This window comes from Armigeres subalbatus, chromosome 3 (assembly GCF_024139115.2).
Source record: "Armigeres subalbatus isolate Guangzhou_Male chromosome 3, GZ_Asu_2, whole genome shotgun sequence".
In the NCBI taxonomy this organism is placed as follows: domain Eukaryota; kingdom Metazoa; phylum Arthropoda; class Insecta; order Diptera; family Culicidae; genus Armigeres; species Armigeres subalbatus.
Window position 1 is genome coordinate 239,292,215 of NC_085141.1, and position 16,766 is coordinate 239,308,980.

General features: G+C 41.5%; 2 protein-coding genes across 2 annotated transcripts; both read right to left on the reverse strand.

Moving 5' to 3' along the window:
• Positions 1-523: 523 nt before the first annotated feature.
• Positions 524-2,093, reverse strand: LOC134222359 (uncharacterized). Its single transcript, XM_062701518.1, has 4 exons — positions 1,730-2,093; positions 1,370-1,480; positions 1,064-1,311; positions 524-1,006 (listed from the first exon to the last, which is right to left on the reverse strand). Exons 1-4 carry the CDS (start codon positions 2,091-2,093, stop codon positions 524-526), a joined length of 1,206 nt encoding a protein of 401 aa, XP_062557502.1.
• Positions 2,094-10,682: 8,589 nt separating this feature from the next.
• Positions 10,683-11,776, reverse strand: LOC134227166 (uncharacterized). The gene is made up of 4 exons (XM_062708471.1): positions 11,638-11,776; positions 11,467-11,564; positions 10,950-11,145; positions 10,683-10,878 (listed from the first exon to the last, which is right to left on the reverse strand). Exons 1-4 carry the CDS (start codon positions 11,747-11,749, stop codon positions 10,778-10,780), a joined length of 507 nt encoding a protein of 168 aa, XP_062564455.1. The 5' UTR covers positions 11,750-11,776; the 3' UTR covers positions 10,683-10,777.
• Positions 11,777-16,766: the final 4,990 nt, after the last annotated feature.

Sequence of the window (16,766 nt, forward strand, 5' to 3'; positions counted from 1 at the left end):
CGTTCATCGTCGTCCTCATAGACACAATCATCATTGATGAACGACAATTGCCATCATCAAGGATATAAACTATAAGATATCTATAAGAGTCAACATTGTGGTGTGTATGCTTCTCATCGTAATAGTCGTATGTGGTAATCATTGATGATTGGCAATATTCTCAGGGCAATATGTGGGTAACAATGTGGTTAAACCTATACTTAACGATGATTTTTTTATATGGTTATCGTCATAATCGTAGTTTTCATCGGGCTACACATGTCATCGTCGTCATTGATAAATTAACATTCTATTTATCCTTGTTCTTTTTATTTCAATGTAAACAAACATGGTTTTAGATGTTTAACAGGAATAGTTGTATCTTTCAGAATAAGAAACTAATCATATCAATCTCTACTACCACACTTAGCAGTGACATGTAGTTAGAACTCATATTAATAACATTCGAACGTGCTCCGCACCAACGTCCTTAGGTATAATGCTTATAATATTTTATTAGAAAAGAGCAGACTCGAATCTGAAGTTAATCTGAATCCATCGAAGTATTTCCATCACATTCTTCGTCATCAGACTCAAAGTTGCTTTCATCTCCAACCATTCGTTCATCATCATCAGATGAAGGTGGATCTTCGTGGTCTGTATTGTGTCCATCACTTGCAGATATTGCAGCTGCTTTACGAGAGCGTTTCGGTCTGCATGCCGATTTCCGAAGTTTCTGGCACGTAGATCGTGGTTTACAGTAACGAAAGAGTTTATTTCGGCAGAACAGCTCTAATTTCTGTGCTGTGTACGACGGATCACCAATTCGCACTATATCGCCCAATAATTGAATGACATTACCGTATTCACGGAAGCCTCTCTTAGCCTTATTGCCCCGGCTGATTCCTGTCCATGTCATCTTTGTCCAAAAATCACGTGTGAAAAGACAATCAACTACAGTATAACATGCATTGTCGCCTTTCTGGATGTATGCGTTTGGAATTATGATTTTTGAGAAATATTCCAACTGAAAAGAGAAAAATATGATTACCATTGTTTAGATATTTATCATAATACTGCATACAAAGCGTTGACGTAGGTGTCTGCTATTCAGCTTGATGTTCCATTTGCTGAGCTCATCCTCGTTATTTATGAGCGTGTGATTTTCGACGATGTCATCTTCGGACTTGGCGGAGTTCTCCCTTGCTTCAATATCAGACAGAGCAGCATAACGCGCGAAGTTAGTTTCAAAAGCTTTCTCGACAGATTTTGTGACAGTCGTTTCGATGAACACTTTAAGATCTGCTTTCATTTGCTCGTAGCTCATCGACCCTTCAATTTTTAAAGAAATTATAACATACTATTGAAAACAATTTGGTGAATATCATACCTGTTATTTGTAAGGCTGATGTGTTGTTCTCGTCTGCATACTGATAAAACATATTTTCGTCCTGTAAATAACCCTTTCCGTCACCCAACACTGTTTGTTCAGGTGATGTACCTAAAATTGTATAAATTGTTTTATTATGTTTTACTGCTGGGGATAATGCTAGGCGTTGCTTCCACAAAAATAAAGGAAGTGGATCAAAATATAGATAGCGGGCAAACTCGGGGTGTGCAGGTAGGAAGTAATAATGCTAGGAAGAACATAAAAACTCTAATATGAATCATATACCCTTGGTGTCGCTGTGACTCAAAAGAAGATTGAAATCAGCAATGAACTTTAATTAAACTTTGTACATTATTTTACCTCTGATGATTTTACTGGATGTTGGCAACTGATCCGAAGGAACATGAATTTGGTTGACTTGAGATGTTAAGGTGCAAGAATTGGTGTTGTGTTGCACGGGCAATAAAGCAGATGCTTGTGGATGAATAAGCGTTGCTTCGATCATATGAGAGTTGACCGAGGGCTTAGCATGTTGTACCAAGGATACATTTTGTATCTTCTGTGAAGTTGTTTGCTGTGTAATAGTGGGCTCGCAGTTTTCGTCATATGCCATCGACGCACGGGGACAGACAGTTTGACTCGAAGAATACGGTTCATTCAGTACAATAACATTCGCGTTGGTATTCATTGGGATACTCAAATCAGCAGGCACGAAGTTCTCCATTGTATGAGTCAGATTTCTCGAATCTCCGGATGCGTTGTCCACTTTCAATTGGATTGGTATTGATTGGAAAGAAGTATTTTGTAGGTTGCATGCTGATAGGAAACTAAAATTACTTAATGTTCTAAGATCTGAAGCATCATCTTACCTTGTATCATCTTATTATAATCCTTTGGAGCCAGTGCCTTCGGTTTTTTGGCAGGTTTTAGCCGCTTCCGCTTATTATCGATGTCGGAGACTTCACGTTTGGAGAGTTCCTCGGCAGCTTCTTCAGCTAGTTGGATATTTTGAAGCTATTGCATACTATGACTGGAATCTTCTTCGTGGGTCCATTGAATTCATGTCCAGCAAGCCTTAGGCTCTCGATTTTCGCATTGGAAAGTTTTGGCCAAAGCAAAACATTTCTCTTTACCCATGCTGCAGGTACAGCCATTACCTTGAATTTCTGGTTCTCGATGAATTGCACGACGGTATACATCTATGAATAATAAGAAATAGCTATCATATTAAAGAATAGTTACAAATTCAAATACATACCTTTAATATGGAGTGAATTAAACAAAAATTATTATACAAATCGAAATTCTTCGAACGTTGACAAACTGTTTATCTTATTGACAGATCAATCAGAGCTGACCGTGCAGCCAGTGCAAATTAAAAGTCAGAATTAAAAGTTTTTATTTTGTTATCCCAATATACTTCCGCATACGTTTTCACAGTTTTTTTATATTTTTAAAAAAAAATAGGTCAATTAATATGAAATTATAATTGTGGTGTTTGTTTGACAGTTGGTTTTATCATCGCAAGCAAACACTTAATCTATGATTATTTGCGTGTATTTACGAGCTTTTACAGTTTTGGCATCACTTATTTATCAAACTTAGGAATTGTATTATATGTGAAATCAAGTTTTCTCAAATCTTAAATAAACTCCGATATGGTCGTATATGTAGTAGCAACAAATCATTACTGAAAATACGATCAAGAATGTTATTATGATAAAGGCTTTTACGAAAACATTTTTTTTATATCTTATTAGATGCAGGAGTAAGTTTGTAAAGTATCGTATAGCAATGATGCATGTTTATTTTTAGTCATCTGACTGGACAGATAACTTTGTTTGGTTTTAACTCTACCAATATTGCATTCCGGCATGGTGTAGAGAGATAGCGCGGCAGCAGCAGCTAGGGCATGAGAGTTCGATTCCAGGTAACATCCGATTTATACAAAAATAACTTCGCTTCATCGATTTACGGCAATTATGACTCTCAAATGTTTAATAGATGGAATGAATTAATTTTTTTGCGTTGAATAATGGTTAATCGTATATCACGTTGCTATAGTAATACATGAAGTCATTTTAAACTTTATAATGTTTATCCTAGAGATGCTAAAAAGTATCATATGAAATCAACTTTTTTCAAATTATTTGTCTTTCTTATGATGTATATCGCCTCCATTTTAGTACGTATATAAGACTTTGACGCATTATTTACGATTCTGTATTACTGTATATGGATCCGTATATTGAATAATATACACACAAAAATGTTTACTGGGTGTTGCATTTCTAAAAGAAGTTATTGACTTTGAGGTCTGTACTTTAATTTTTGGAATATATGGATAGCTTGGAATCGATCATATATTCAATTCATAATTAATTTGGTTCAAATTGTCACTAATAGCATGTTCAAATCATATAAAAACAATTAAAGTGTATTCCATTCATATCCAATTTGATTCAAATGATCACCAGGAGCGTATGTTGCATTTCTGGAAGGGGCAGACAGATCTTTCGTTACGCGTATTGGCCTTCAGGCCTGTACTCCAGTTCTTGGAATTCTTGGATGGCTTGGAATGAAACAAATGTTAAAGGCACGTCCAATTTGATTAAGGATTCGCAAGGATGATGTTCGAACCGCTGGGAGCATGTACCATTTCAAAAATATGTACAGATGGTAGTTTATGAGTGGAGACCTGAAAGCCTAAGCTCCAGCTTACAACAGGTTGATTTCAACGCAGAATCCTGAAGTATTTTTTTTGCTGTAAATGAAAATTAGTGTAACTCACAAAATATATGAAAAATGGGACTGAAAAATAACAGGATATAGAGGAACTGTCCCGATCTCCATCTCACTGAACATATATTCATCTCATCGCGAAACAAAGAAATACAGAAGAAATTCCGTTACGTTTTTTTGTCAACATGCGTGCTCACTGCTGGAAAAAATTACTAAAATAATTAACCAATCAAATTGTTTTCCATTGCTTTGTTTTTGATGGGATCAATATCGGAACCATGAGATGAATTCCAAAAGCAGTTCCCCTATGACTCTTGACTGAAATTCTCATTATATCAAACTCATGGAGAGAATCTTCTGAGTCGCTTGGAAGGCGGCTTGAGCCACCTTAAACGAGGCTTCTAAGCATCTTGGAAGAATGTCTCTGAAACATAAATTCCGCGCCAATTAAAGAGAAGCTTCCGGGCCTCTTGAAGGGAGGCTTCCAGGCCTCTTGAAAGGAGGCTTCCGAGCCTCTTGGAAGGAGGCTTCCGGGCCTCTTGAAAGAAGGCTTCCGGGCCTCTTGAAAGGAGGCTTCCGGGCCTCTTGAAAGGAGGCTTCCGGGCCTCTTGAAAGGAGGCTTCCGGGCCTCTTGAAAGGAGGCTTCCGGGCCTCTTGAAAGGAGGCTTGCGGGCCTCTTGAAAGGAGGCTTGCGGGCCTCTTGAAAGGAGGCTTCCGGGCCTCTTGAAAGGAGGCTTCCGGGCCTCTTGAAAGGAGGCTTCCGGGCCTCTTGAAAGGAGGCTTCCGGGCCTCTTGAAAGGAGGCTTCCGGGCCTCTTGAAAGGAGGCTTCCGGGCCTCTTGAAAGGAGGCTTCCGGGCCTCTTGAAAGGAGGCTTCCGGGCCTCTTGAAAGGAGGCTTCCGGGCCTCTTGAAAGGAGGCTTCCGGGCCTCTTGAAAGGAGGCTTCCGGGCCTCTTGAAAGGAGGCTTCCGGGCCTCTTGAAAGGAGGCTTCCGGGCCTCTTGAAAGGAGGCTTCCGGGCCTCTTGAAAGGAGGCTTCCGGGCCTCTTGAAAGGAGGCTTCCGCGCCTTGAAGAAGGGGTCGCCGGGCCTCGTAAAGGAGGCTCCCGGGCCGCTGGAAGGAGGCTTCCGGGCCTCTTGAAAGGAGGCTTCCGGGCCTTTTGAAAGGAGGCTTCCGAACCTCTTGAAAGGAGGTTTTCAGGCCAGGTCTCCTGAAAGAAGGTTTCCGGGCCTCTTGAAAGGAAGCTTCCAGGCCTATTGAAAGGAGGCTTCCGGTCCTCTTGAAGGAGGCTTCCAGGTTTCATGAAAGGAGGCTTCCAGGTCTCTTGAAAGGAGGCTTCCAGGCCTCTTGAAGGAGGCTTCCGGGCCTCTTGAAAGGAGGCTTCCTGGCCTCTTGAAAGGAGGCTTCCGGGCCTCTTGAAAGGAGGCTTCGGGCCTCTTGAAAGGAGGCTTCGGGCCTCTTGAAAGGAGGCTTCCGGGCCTCTTGAAGGGCTTCGGGCCTCTTGAAAGGAGGCTTCCGGGCCTCTTGAAAGGAGGCTTCCGGGCCTCTTGAAGGAGGCTTCCGGGCCTCTTGAAAGGAGGCTTCCAGGCCTCTTGAAAGGAGGCTTCCAGGCCTCTTGAAAGGAGGCTTCCGAGCCTCTTGAAAGGAGGCTTCCAGGCCTCTTGAAGGAGGCTTCCAGGCCTCTTGAAAGGAGGCTTCCAGGCCTCTTGAAGGAGGCTTCCAGGCCTCTTGAAAGGAGGCTCTGAGCCTCTTGAAAGGAGGCTTCCAGGCCTCTTGAAAGGAGGCTTCCAGGCCTCTTGAAAGGAGGCTTCCAGGCCTCTTGAAAGGAGGCTTCCGAGCCTCTTGAAGGAGGCTTCTGAGCCTCTTGAAAGGAGGCTTCCGGGCCTCTTGAAAGGAGGCTTCCAGGCCTCTTGAAGGAGGCTGAGCCTCTTGAAGGAGGCTTCTGAGCCTCTTGAAGGAGGCTTCCGAGCCTCTTGAAGGAGCTGGGCCTCTTGAAGGAGGCTTCTGCCTCTTGAAAGGAGGCTTCCGAGCCTCTTGAAGGAGGCTTCCGGGCCTCTTGAAGGAGGCTTCCGAGCCTCTTGAAGGAGGCTTCCAGGCCTCTTGAAAGGAGGCTTCCAGGCCTCTTGAAAGGAGGCTTCCAGGCCTCTTGAAAGGAGGCTTCTGAGCCTCTTGAAGGAGGCTTCCAGGCCTCTTGAAAGGAGGCTTCCGGGCCTCTTGAAAGGAGGCTTCCAGGCCTCTTGAAGGAGGCTTCTGAGCCTCTTGAAAGGAGGCTCTGAGCCTCTTGAAAGGAGGCTTCCAGGCCTCTTGAAGGAGGCTTCCAGGCCTCTTGAAAGGAGGCTTCGAGCCTCTTGAAAGGAGGCTTCCGGGCCTCTTGAAAGGAGGCTTCCGGGCCTCTTGAAAGGAGGCTTCTGAGCCTCTTGAAAGGAGGCTTCCGGGCCTCTTGAAGGAGGCTTCCAGCCTCTTGAAAGGAGGCTTCCAGCCTCTTGAAGGAGGCTTCCGAGCCTCTTGAAAGGAGGCTTCTGAGCCTCTTGAAGGAGGCTCTGAGCCTCTTGAAAGGAGGCTGAGCCTCTTGAAAGGAGGCTCTGAGCCTCTTGAAAGGAGGCTTCCAGGCCTCTTGAAGGAGGCTTCCAGGCCTCTTGAAGGAGGCTTCCAGGCCTCTTGAAAGGAGGCTTCTGAGCCTCTTGAAAGGAGGCTTCCGAGCCTCTTGAAAGGAGGCTTGAGCCTCTTGAAAGGAGGCTTCCAGGCCTCTTGAAAGGAGGCTTCCAGGCCTCTTGAAAGGAGGCTTCCGAGCCTCTTGAAAGGAGGCTTCCGAGCCTCTTGAAAGGAGGCTTGAGCCTCTTGAAGGAGGCTTCCAGGCCTCTTGAAAGGAGGCTTCGGGCCTCTTGAAAGGAGGCTTCCAGGCCTCTTGAAAGGAGGCTTCCGGGCCTCTTGAAGGAGGCTTCGAGCCTCTTGAAGGAGGCTTCCGGGCCTCTTGAAAGGAGGCTTCCAGGCCTCTTGAAAGGAGGCTTCCGGGCCTCTTGAAAGGAGGCTCTGAGCCTCTTGAAAGGAGGCTTCCGGGCCTCTTGAAAGGAGGCTTCCAGGCCTCTTGAAAGGAGGCTTCTGAGCCTCTTGAAGGAGGCTTCCGAGCCTCTTGAAAGGAGGCTTCCAGGCCTCTTGAAAGGAGGCTCAGGCCTCTTGAAAGGAGGCTTCCGGGCCTCTTGAAAGGAGGCTTCCGAGCCTCTTGAAAGGAGGCTTCCTGAGCCTCTTGAAAGGAGGCTTCTGAGCCTCTTGAAAGGAGGCTCTGAGCCTCTTGAAGGAGGCTTCCTGAGCCTCTTGAAGGAGGCTTCCAGGCCTCTTGAAAGGAGGCTTCCGAGCCTCTTGAAAGGAGGCTTCCGAGCCTCTTGAAAGGAGGCTTCCGAGCCTCTTGAAAGGAGGCTTCCGAGCCTCTTGAAAGGAGGCTTCCGAGCCTCTTGAAAGGAGGCTTCCGAGCCTCTTGAAAAGAGGCTTCCGAGCCTTTTGAACGGAGGCTTCCAAAGCCTCTTGAAAGGAGGCTTCCGAGCCTCTTGAAAGGAGGCTTCCGAGCCTCTTGAAAGGAGGCTTCCGAGCCTCTTGAAAGGAGGCTTCCGAGCCTCTTGAAAGGAGGCTTCCGAGCCTCTTAAAAGGAGGCTGAGCTTTTCGGAAAACGCCTCCTTGTCTTTTAAATGGAGGCTTCCGAACGTGTAGAACTGTAGACTCTAAATTTTAGTTCAGAAGCATATTCATATTCATATTCTTATTATATAACATTTTGTTTCAATCTGGTAGATAGCATGGAAGATTTTTCAAATTCATTCATTCATCGTTCTGTCCTTTTGATCTTTTCTCCCACAGCCTTTCATCCATTACGTTGGTTGTGGAGAGAAGGATTAAATAGTCTTTGAGTTACTGATCGCCATGTTTATTATGTACAAGACAAAATCTTGAAATTTAAAAAAATACATTTATCAAAACTTTATCAATAAGTTTTGATTAAAATCCGCCATTATACATTTTTGCCCGAGGTACCCCCTGGGCCCGGCGACCTTTTGACCTTTTGTCCCTTTCGACCTGTTAACCCTTTCGACCTTTATGCCTTTCGACTATTTGTCCCTTTCGACGTTATGTCTTTCAACCTTTTGTCCTTTCGACCTTTCGTGCTTTCGACCTTCTGTCATAGATTCGGCTCTGAGGGGTTTTTTGAATTGCATTTGATGGAGCAATTTCAATGTTACTTTGGATCTCGTATAAAAATGATCTATGTATGTACTATAGGCTCTATTGATTTTGAGTGGGTTCGAACAAACATTTTCTTTTAAAAATGTTGGCTTGGGGGGGGGTGTTATTTCCAGCCCCCCCCCCCCCCCCCTGGCTTAACCACTGACATGAATATGTATCTTGTGTGGCAACCCGGTAGTTTCCAACCCGAAAACATCCTTGACCATCAGACCGAGAATCGAACTCGCTATGTCCGGATTAGCAATCTTATAGCTTTGCTCGCAAGGCTACTGAAGACCCAGCTTGTACGACAATAAATAAAAAATCCCCAACATGTAAAAGTTGAATTTGAAAACGACGGAAAAATGGGAGATCTATCAGATTATGTACCATTTAAAAGAATCCTTTTCCATTTCTTGTATGGCCCTCAAATAAATTTAAGAGAGGGTAGTTCAATATACTCTTGCAACAATTCAACAAATATAAACTGAAATATCGAATAATTTCACAGTGCATACACAAAAGTGACAAGACCAGCTTAATGTCAGATTGACTTCCTACTCAAGGTTGTTGCAACGTGACGGTATTTCGAATCACAAAAATTGACTACGAGGATTAACTAAGCTTCTTTCTATTAAAGTGGCTTTTCACCTAAATGCTAGTTCACCACATCTTAGCCACTTTCCATTGACCATTCAATGCCAGAGCTTCTGGTTTCGGTGGCATCGTTTGTCAAAGTCATCGTAAATAAAGACCCACTGAATAGCCGCAAACGGAACAATGCAAAATATGAACATCGTAATTTTCCGATGAGCAGTAAAACCAATGCTCGAAGCCGCGGGCGATTTTCCAAAGCTTCGTATGCAGCTGCTTTCTTGCTCTGCTATCCCCTATTGAAAACAAGCTGGGTTTGTTTGCGTGCATAGGTGATCTATTTTTTACTGGGCCCGGTTTTAGACATCGTCCAAAATCTTTCCAGCGTTATGCATTGTGGTGGAGAGTCGCAAAGGATGAGACCCCACGCAGTCATACAAGCTATTAAAAAAGAGCCCTTTTAATGGTCGTTATGCTGGTTGTATATCATGTTGCTGCTGTGGAGCAGCAATGAAATGGTGTAAAATGACCATCCGTAGACTTTTAGAAACCTTCACTCAGGAAAATCGACACATACTTTATGGCAAAAATCCATGTATTTTGAAATATGAATATCATGCGTAAGCACATACTTAATTGCATACAAATTCACACATGGATACTATGACCCACATGAATAGTATGTGTGAACACTCATGCAATGCATGTGGGCGCATGGAATATATGTGTCGAAAATATGAATTCCATTGCAAAAATCCATGTGTGAACTCATGAATATAATGCGGAGTTTTTTGTGAGTGTTGGCAGTTTTCACCCGACTTTTAGGAAGGGAAATTAAATGTGTTTCTTACCTCCGCTTATTGATTATTGAGTTTAGTTTTGATTGCCGACTCTCGGGATATGACGAACAAAGAAACCCAAGGTGAAATGAAGAAATCGGTGTTGCATACATCGAATTGGCTCCGTATTCATCATTTTCTGGTATCGATCCCTTTACTGATAAAAAGTTATTTTTCTTTGGTGGGCGTATCGGCTCATTGCCCCATAGGTAAATTTTCCACATTCAGGTGGAAAAGTCCATTTTTTCCCTGTCAATATCAGGGCAGGATTGATTTTTTGCCATAATTCAAATTCCTTATGCGTACAACGACCTACGACCGAACAACCTTGAAACTTGGATATCAATTTAAAAACAAACACACACAGCTGAGATATTCGTTAATGAAATTACGGTTGATTGCCATAGGAAAATCCACTTGAGCTAGAGAAGAGATCGATCGACTTAAGGGCTACACTCTTTTCCAGTAAGCCAAATTTAGTTAAATTTTTGTATATGTACAGTAGACTGGCCCAGCTTAGTATGGGGAGAAAAAATGTTGTCGAATGCCACGGGGCACCCCCCAGGATTGTGTCTTTTGGTGAGAAAATCATTCTCTCAAAATTTCAGCTCAATCGCTTGTTGCGTAAGCTGGCGCATTTGATTTGAAGTTTGTATGGGGATTTAGTCAAAATATATAGGAAAATACACCTCCGTCACTCATACGATCTGGAAATTGGTTCTGATTGCTCGATTGAGCTCAGAATTGCAAAAAGGGCAGTTGGTATGTTTCAGAACAATTTCACAGAACATTGTACGATGATTAAATGAACTTTTACTTAGTTCTCGGTTGATTTATTAGGAGCTGAGCTGTGTTCAAAGTTCGTAGTTTTATTTGGTGTTTATTGATAATAAGATGATTTTTTACTAAACCAAAATATAAAGGTTTCAAACAAAAATGCTTCAACACCATGAATGTTCTTAGAGAACTATTTTTTAGTATAAATAGTTAAAAGTCTCCCTGTCAGGAACAGCATATGCTGATTTACGCCATTTCATTCCCATTATGTGAAATCAATCGCATCCTATCCTTAGACATGACATCAATTACGCCGTTGAGTATTCGAGAGACCAACGTGAATAGCACTTAAACGAGATTAAAAGATGAACATCTTAATAAATAACTATAATGAGTTAAGGAATTAATAACAACTTACAAGTCACAAATGTTATCACTATCATAACCACCAATGTCATGGCGATGGCTGCTGCACTGGGTATATTAGCATCAACCGAAGGCATGTTTCCCAGCGCAATCCCACCACTGATACATCCAATGAATAGTCCAAGAAGTACCATCACATAAATAGTGGAAATAAAACGTAAATGGTATCTGATAAAATCTACGCGATGCTGAAACAAAAGTGAAATTTGTAATTGCAGTTAGAAATGTGTGGTACATTGATTGCTCCCTGAATTCCATACGCACAATGGGTTGATAGGAATTCATGAATTTATAAATTATACATTGGAATACATTTTTCGCACAAATCTTAACAACATGAGTGTATAAATAATTCGACACAATTGGAAACTTTGAGCCGCTATCGCAAAATCAAACATGTATTCAATGGAAATTACAAATCGTGCCTTCTAGGCTGCTAGGCAGGCTGCTCATGATTACGACAGAATTACATTCAAACTGAGAATATGATATCTACCATTGTTACTTACCATTATCATACCAAATGTGAGAAAAACATCGAAAATCAGTGAGATCAATGAAAGTATGAGTACTACAATACTGGAGCCGCTAACATTCTCACGGTTAGCTATAAGAAATTTTAAACATTTATTTAAATTTTCTTCCACCAAATAAATAAGAATGAATTGACCAACTGACACGATTTATCGATTTCACTGTATTACTAGCATTGATGATCAACAGAAACGATCCGGCAAGACACAATCCAGTGTAAATGTAGCCCATGACTCGGAAATGCCTATTCGAAACCATTCTGATTTATGGAAGGGTATCAATGCCGCGCTTAAATTTAACCAGCACTGTGATCTGTACTGCTTGACTTTCCTTTCCAAACTGCCAGTGCGTCATCAGGGTTGCCCTGAAGATTCCAGATAAGCGACATAGAATATGTTTGATCATGGAATAAAGTTGAGACCGCATCGTGCTGTGCAGTAAGGGTATGCGATAACACACTTTTTCCTTACGAAACGAAACGAAACGAAATTTGAAATATCCATGTTGATTCGGATCGAAACGAAACGAAATATAGATTTACTTTCGAGACTTCGAAACGATACGAAATCAAGGGTCATATAATTCGTAATTTTACGAAACGAAACGAAATTTCAATTTTTTTTCCGCGGATTTTTTATTAAATTGGCTTTACATTATGTACGCAATTCAGATTTCAATTTTTCGAAGTCAAATAACTGTTTTGCGACTAATAGAGTTATAATAACAGAGAAAGCAGTCTGTTATAAATAGCCGCATTCTCGTTTATATACCATTGGCGGTAAGGCAATACCCAAGCATTTGTGCCGCTTTCAAAGGAATTCATCGTGGAGCGTGTGCTGCCGAATCTGATTAATTTTATATCAGTTCAGTTTTATATCAGTAAGTATATAAAAATATAGAAATTGTGGGATTGTTCATATACGGATTCAAATTTCGTTCAAAACCTTAGTTCACTTAAGAATTATGTGATTATGCTGAAGCATACTTCATATTGTCTTACCAGCTTGCTTTTATAGTATTGAGCTAAGTCAAGATTAGAAAATGAATGCATAGATTTTATATTTTATTTAGTGGGATACTCAATTATGTATCCACATATGCCAGGCGTATGCGCAGATAAAGAATTGATATTACTAGACCAACATTTGAAAAGGACGTAACATCCAAAATTTATTCCTTCGGATTCTTCGTCTACATATCTAGCATACAGCATTTAGCATTTAGCTCACTACAAGAATTCTGTGCACCTTTCTAAAATGCAAAAAGATATGTACTCCACTCCAGACTATGGGTCTGGGAAATACAACCCATAGTCTTATATACTCATTTCATTTATTTAGTTAACATCTAAACAGATAACACTGAATCAACAATTTGACGCCACAATGCACGGTTCGAGGCCCCATCTCTCCATCCTCGGATACGCCCCACGTTCGCCAAGTCGTTCTGCACCTGGTCTGCCCATCTCGCTCGCTGCGGAAGCGAACACCATCTTTGCAGGGTTGCTGTCCGGCATTCTTGCAACATGTCCTGCCCATCGTACCCTTCCGGCTTTAGCTACCTTCTGGATACTGGGTTCGCCGTAGATTCGGGCGAGCTCATGGTTCATTCTTCGCCGCCACACACCGTCTTCTTGCACACCGCCAAAGATGGTCCTAAGCACCCGTCTCTCGAATACTCCGAGTGCTTGCAAGTCCTCCTCGAGCATTGTCCATGTTTCATGTCCGTAGAGGACAACCGGTCTTATTAACGTCTTGTACATGACACATTTGGTGCGGTGGCGAATCTGGAGCCCGTAGTAGGCCCGACTTCCACAGATGATGCGCCTTCGTATTTCACGACTAACGTTGTTGTCAGCCGTTAGCAAGGATCCGAGGTAGACGAATTCCTCGACCACCTCGAAGGTATCCCCGTCTATCGTAACACTGCTTCCCAGGCGGGCCCTGTCACGCTCGGTTCCGCCCACAAGCATGTACTTTGTCTTTGACGCATTCACCACCAGTCCAACTTTTGTTGCTTCACGTTTCAGGCGAGTGTACAGTTCTGCCACCTTTGCAAATGTTCGGCCGACAATGTCCATGTCATCCGCGAAGCAAATAAATTGACTGGATCTGTTGAAAATCGTACCCCGGCTGTTACACCCGGCTCTCCGCATAACACCTTCTAGCGCAATGTTGAACAACAGGCACGAAAGTCCATCACCTTGTCTTAGTCCCCGGCGCGATTCGAACGAACTGGAGTGTTCGCCCGAAATCTTCACACAGTTTTGCACACCATCCACCGTTGCTTTGATCAGTCTGGTAAGCTTCCCAGGGAAGCTGTTCTCGTCCATAATTTTCCATAGCTCTACGCGGTCTATACTGTCGTATGCCGCCTTGAAATCAACGAACAGATGGTGCGTTGGGACCTGGTATTCACGGCATTTTTGAAGGATTTGCCGTACAGTAAAGATCTGGTCCGTTGTCGAGCGGCCGTCACCGAAGCCGGCTTGATAACTTCCCACGAACTCGTTCACTAATGGTGACAGACGACGGAAGATGATCTGGGATATCACTTTGTAGGCGGCATTGAGGATGGTGATCGCTCGAAATTTCTCACACTCCAGTTTGTCGCCTTTCTTGTAGATGGGGCATATAACCCCTTCCTTCCACTCCTCCGGTAGCTGTTCGGTTTCCCAGATTCTGACTATCAGTTTATGCAGGCAAGTGGCCAGCTTTTCCGGGCCCATCTTGATGAGCTCAGCTCCGATACCATCCTTACCAGCGGCTTTGTTGGTCTTTAGCTGTTGAATGGCATCCTTAACTTCCCTCAAGGTGGGGGCTGGTTGCCCGAGCAAAAATGAATAACTTATTGATAACAAATTCTATTATCCGGTTATCGGACATTTTGATAACTTAATTTGTTTTCATTTTGGCTGAATTAACAGCCAACATAACAAAAATGATACCAGAATTTTGCTCCTGAAATAACTAAATGAAAACAAATTAAGTTATCACTGATACCAAGTTGATAACACATTTTGTTATACATATTATTGACTCAAATAACTAACTTAGTTATCAATTAGTTATCACTCATCACTGTTTTATCGACCAAAATAGTTAAATCTTCTTTGCCGACTTCGTTATGCATTGAAAAAAATGTTGGCATTCACTCACTGCAAATATTCCACACATTTTTATTGGCAAAAATCCATTAATTTAACTCACTTTCCACGCGAAGTACAAATAGAATCTATAATCAAATAAAATGTATGTGTGGTCTCTAATATGCAGTTATTGAATTTATGTGTGGACACAAATGGCATCTATTTGGGTTCCCAAATTGCAAAAATTTATGTGTGCGACAAATATATTCAATATGAAGAATTTTCTCAGTGCTGGGGTTCGAACTCGAATCACGTGATTGTACGGCGACATCTCTGGGCACTCACCCAATTACACTTTCTGGTGGAGCAAAAGAGAAGAGCACTTCGCTTCCTACAATCTTGTATTTACTGAAGACTATTTATAATCAAATCATGATGCCATGACCATAACAGTTGGCTGGACATAGTGCAAAGCAGAATAACTTATTATTAACAAACTTTATTATCAAATTATGTTAATAACTAGAATTGTTATCATTTTGGTTGAATTACCATTTAACATAACAAAAATGAAAATCGAATTTAATTCAAAATAGAAAGTCGACAATCAATTAGGATAAATACAGTTCATCGTCCTTTTATTAAACACTTTTTGTCAGTTGTGACCAATTAAATAAATATATAAATACTAGGCAATCGTTCCCGATCTTCCTCAGGTTAGTTTTTCTCACTTATTGCCAATCATTAGGTTGCTATCAGTGCAACACTGTAAATCGATTTCAGTGCAAAGATTTATTCAAACAAAACCAAAATCTTGTATGTCGCAGTGAGTTACTTGTTTTCTCAAGGGGCAAGTAACTCTAAACTTTGCGATAGTATTAATCATTGACCAGCAATAGTGTTCGTGTGGTATTTCTAGTATCCATGATATTCCTCAATCAAAGATGCGGTTGCTAGTTTGGTTGTTATGGCATTCGTCTGTTAGTTTCTGAAACACAGTGCTCCCCCGTTTTGGGAACATCTGATTTGTACTTTTTACAGATTCTAGAAAACTTTTAAACCATTTAACATTCTAATGCCAACAAACCAAAACGGGGGCCCAAAACTATTAATAATAGAAAAACTGAACAATTATTTTTTTTAAGAATTTAAATAAGACAGAAATCATGTGTTGCCTAAGATGGGGTGGACTGTATTGACTGTATTTCATGCTTTCCCAATCAGGGCTCTTTGATCATTTCATCATAGATACGACGTAGTTTTTCGCTAATATTTTTAGGTATTTATCTATACTGTCTAAAGTTTGTGTTTTCATATGCATGTTTGAACTCTGCTGATCCCAAAAAGAATTAATCCATGAAAAAATGTTGTTATTTGTAGACAACAGAAATCTCAACTCATTCTTATTTATATGCAGTGAAGGATCAGGAGTCGATGTCGACACCAGATCGTTGCAATTTCTTGATTATCCGACAGTTAAATTCTTCGCTTCCCAATATATTTGAACACTGCGGATTTCAAGATGAATTATATTGCCGTTAGTGAATTATATTGCCTCAAACAAATGCAAACTCATTTTATATATAGACGTTGTCCTGCAAAGTAGGCGGTTAGTCAAGAGTATTCACCATTCCATTCCGCCCTTGGATCATATGTTTCGGGAGTTGCAAGTCCACGTTAAGTTTTAATTCAACTCCTACATCGTATGGTTCTCAGATACATATATACTTCATTATTCAACGACACCTGAAATGAAAGTAAAGTCAATAAGCATAGTATAAAACAAATAAGAAAACTTGAACTCTTGCGCAAATTCCAGAAAATAAAAGAATCTATAGATATCGTTGGTAACAGGGAAAATCATCGTCTGCTTAGACGAACATTTCAGCTCAGTGTTAAGAAACAGTTCTTGTCACACTTTTTTAGCGTCCGCCATTATGGTGAGAATGGAAAGCTGGATAAACCTTAATCCTAATCTGTATGGTAAATCTGATTAAAGAAAGATTCGCAGTTTTATATGGTAGAGTTTTACCTCGTGTTAAACAAGTTGGGATGACCATTCACCATAAAATATGTCCATAGGGAAGTTGCTCCCACAAGTTAGTTTGTTTGAAAGAATAGAATGTTTAGTACGATATTTGAACGACGCGAAAATTTAAAGAAAATGGCAAATTTGTATTGATAACA

What these genes read in the sequence shown, in the direction of transcription:
- LOC134222359 (XM_062701518.1), bottom strand. Translation starts at nt 2,093, where the DNA reads ATGGAGAACTTCGTGCCTGCTGATTTGAGTATCCCAATGAATACCAAC. An exon ending in ATCAGCCTTACAAATAACAG is followed by an intron (nt 1,312 to 1,369) that starts GTATGATATTCA and finishes TAAAAATTGAAG; the next exon opens with GGTCGATGAGCTACGAGCAA. An exon ending in GACACCTACGTCAACGCTTT is followed by an intron (nt 1,007 to 1,063) that starts GTATGCAGTATT and finishes TTCTCTTTTCAG; the next exon opens with TTGGAATATTTCTCAAAAAT.
- LOC134227166 (XM_062708471.1), bottom strand. Translation starts at nt 11,749, where the DNA reads ATGGTTTCGAATAGGCATTTCCGAGTCATGGGCTACATTTACACTGGA. An exon ending in TACAGTGAAATCGATAAATC is followed by an intron (nt 11,565 to 11,637) that starts GTGTCAGTTGGT and finishes AATTTCTTATAG; the next exon opens with CTAACCGTGAGAATGTTAGC. An exon ending in TCACATTTGGTATGATAATG is followed by an intron (nt 11,146 to 11,466) that starts GTAAGTAACAAT and finishes CTTTTGTTTCAG; the next exon opens with CATCGCGTAGATTTTATCAG.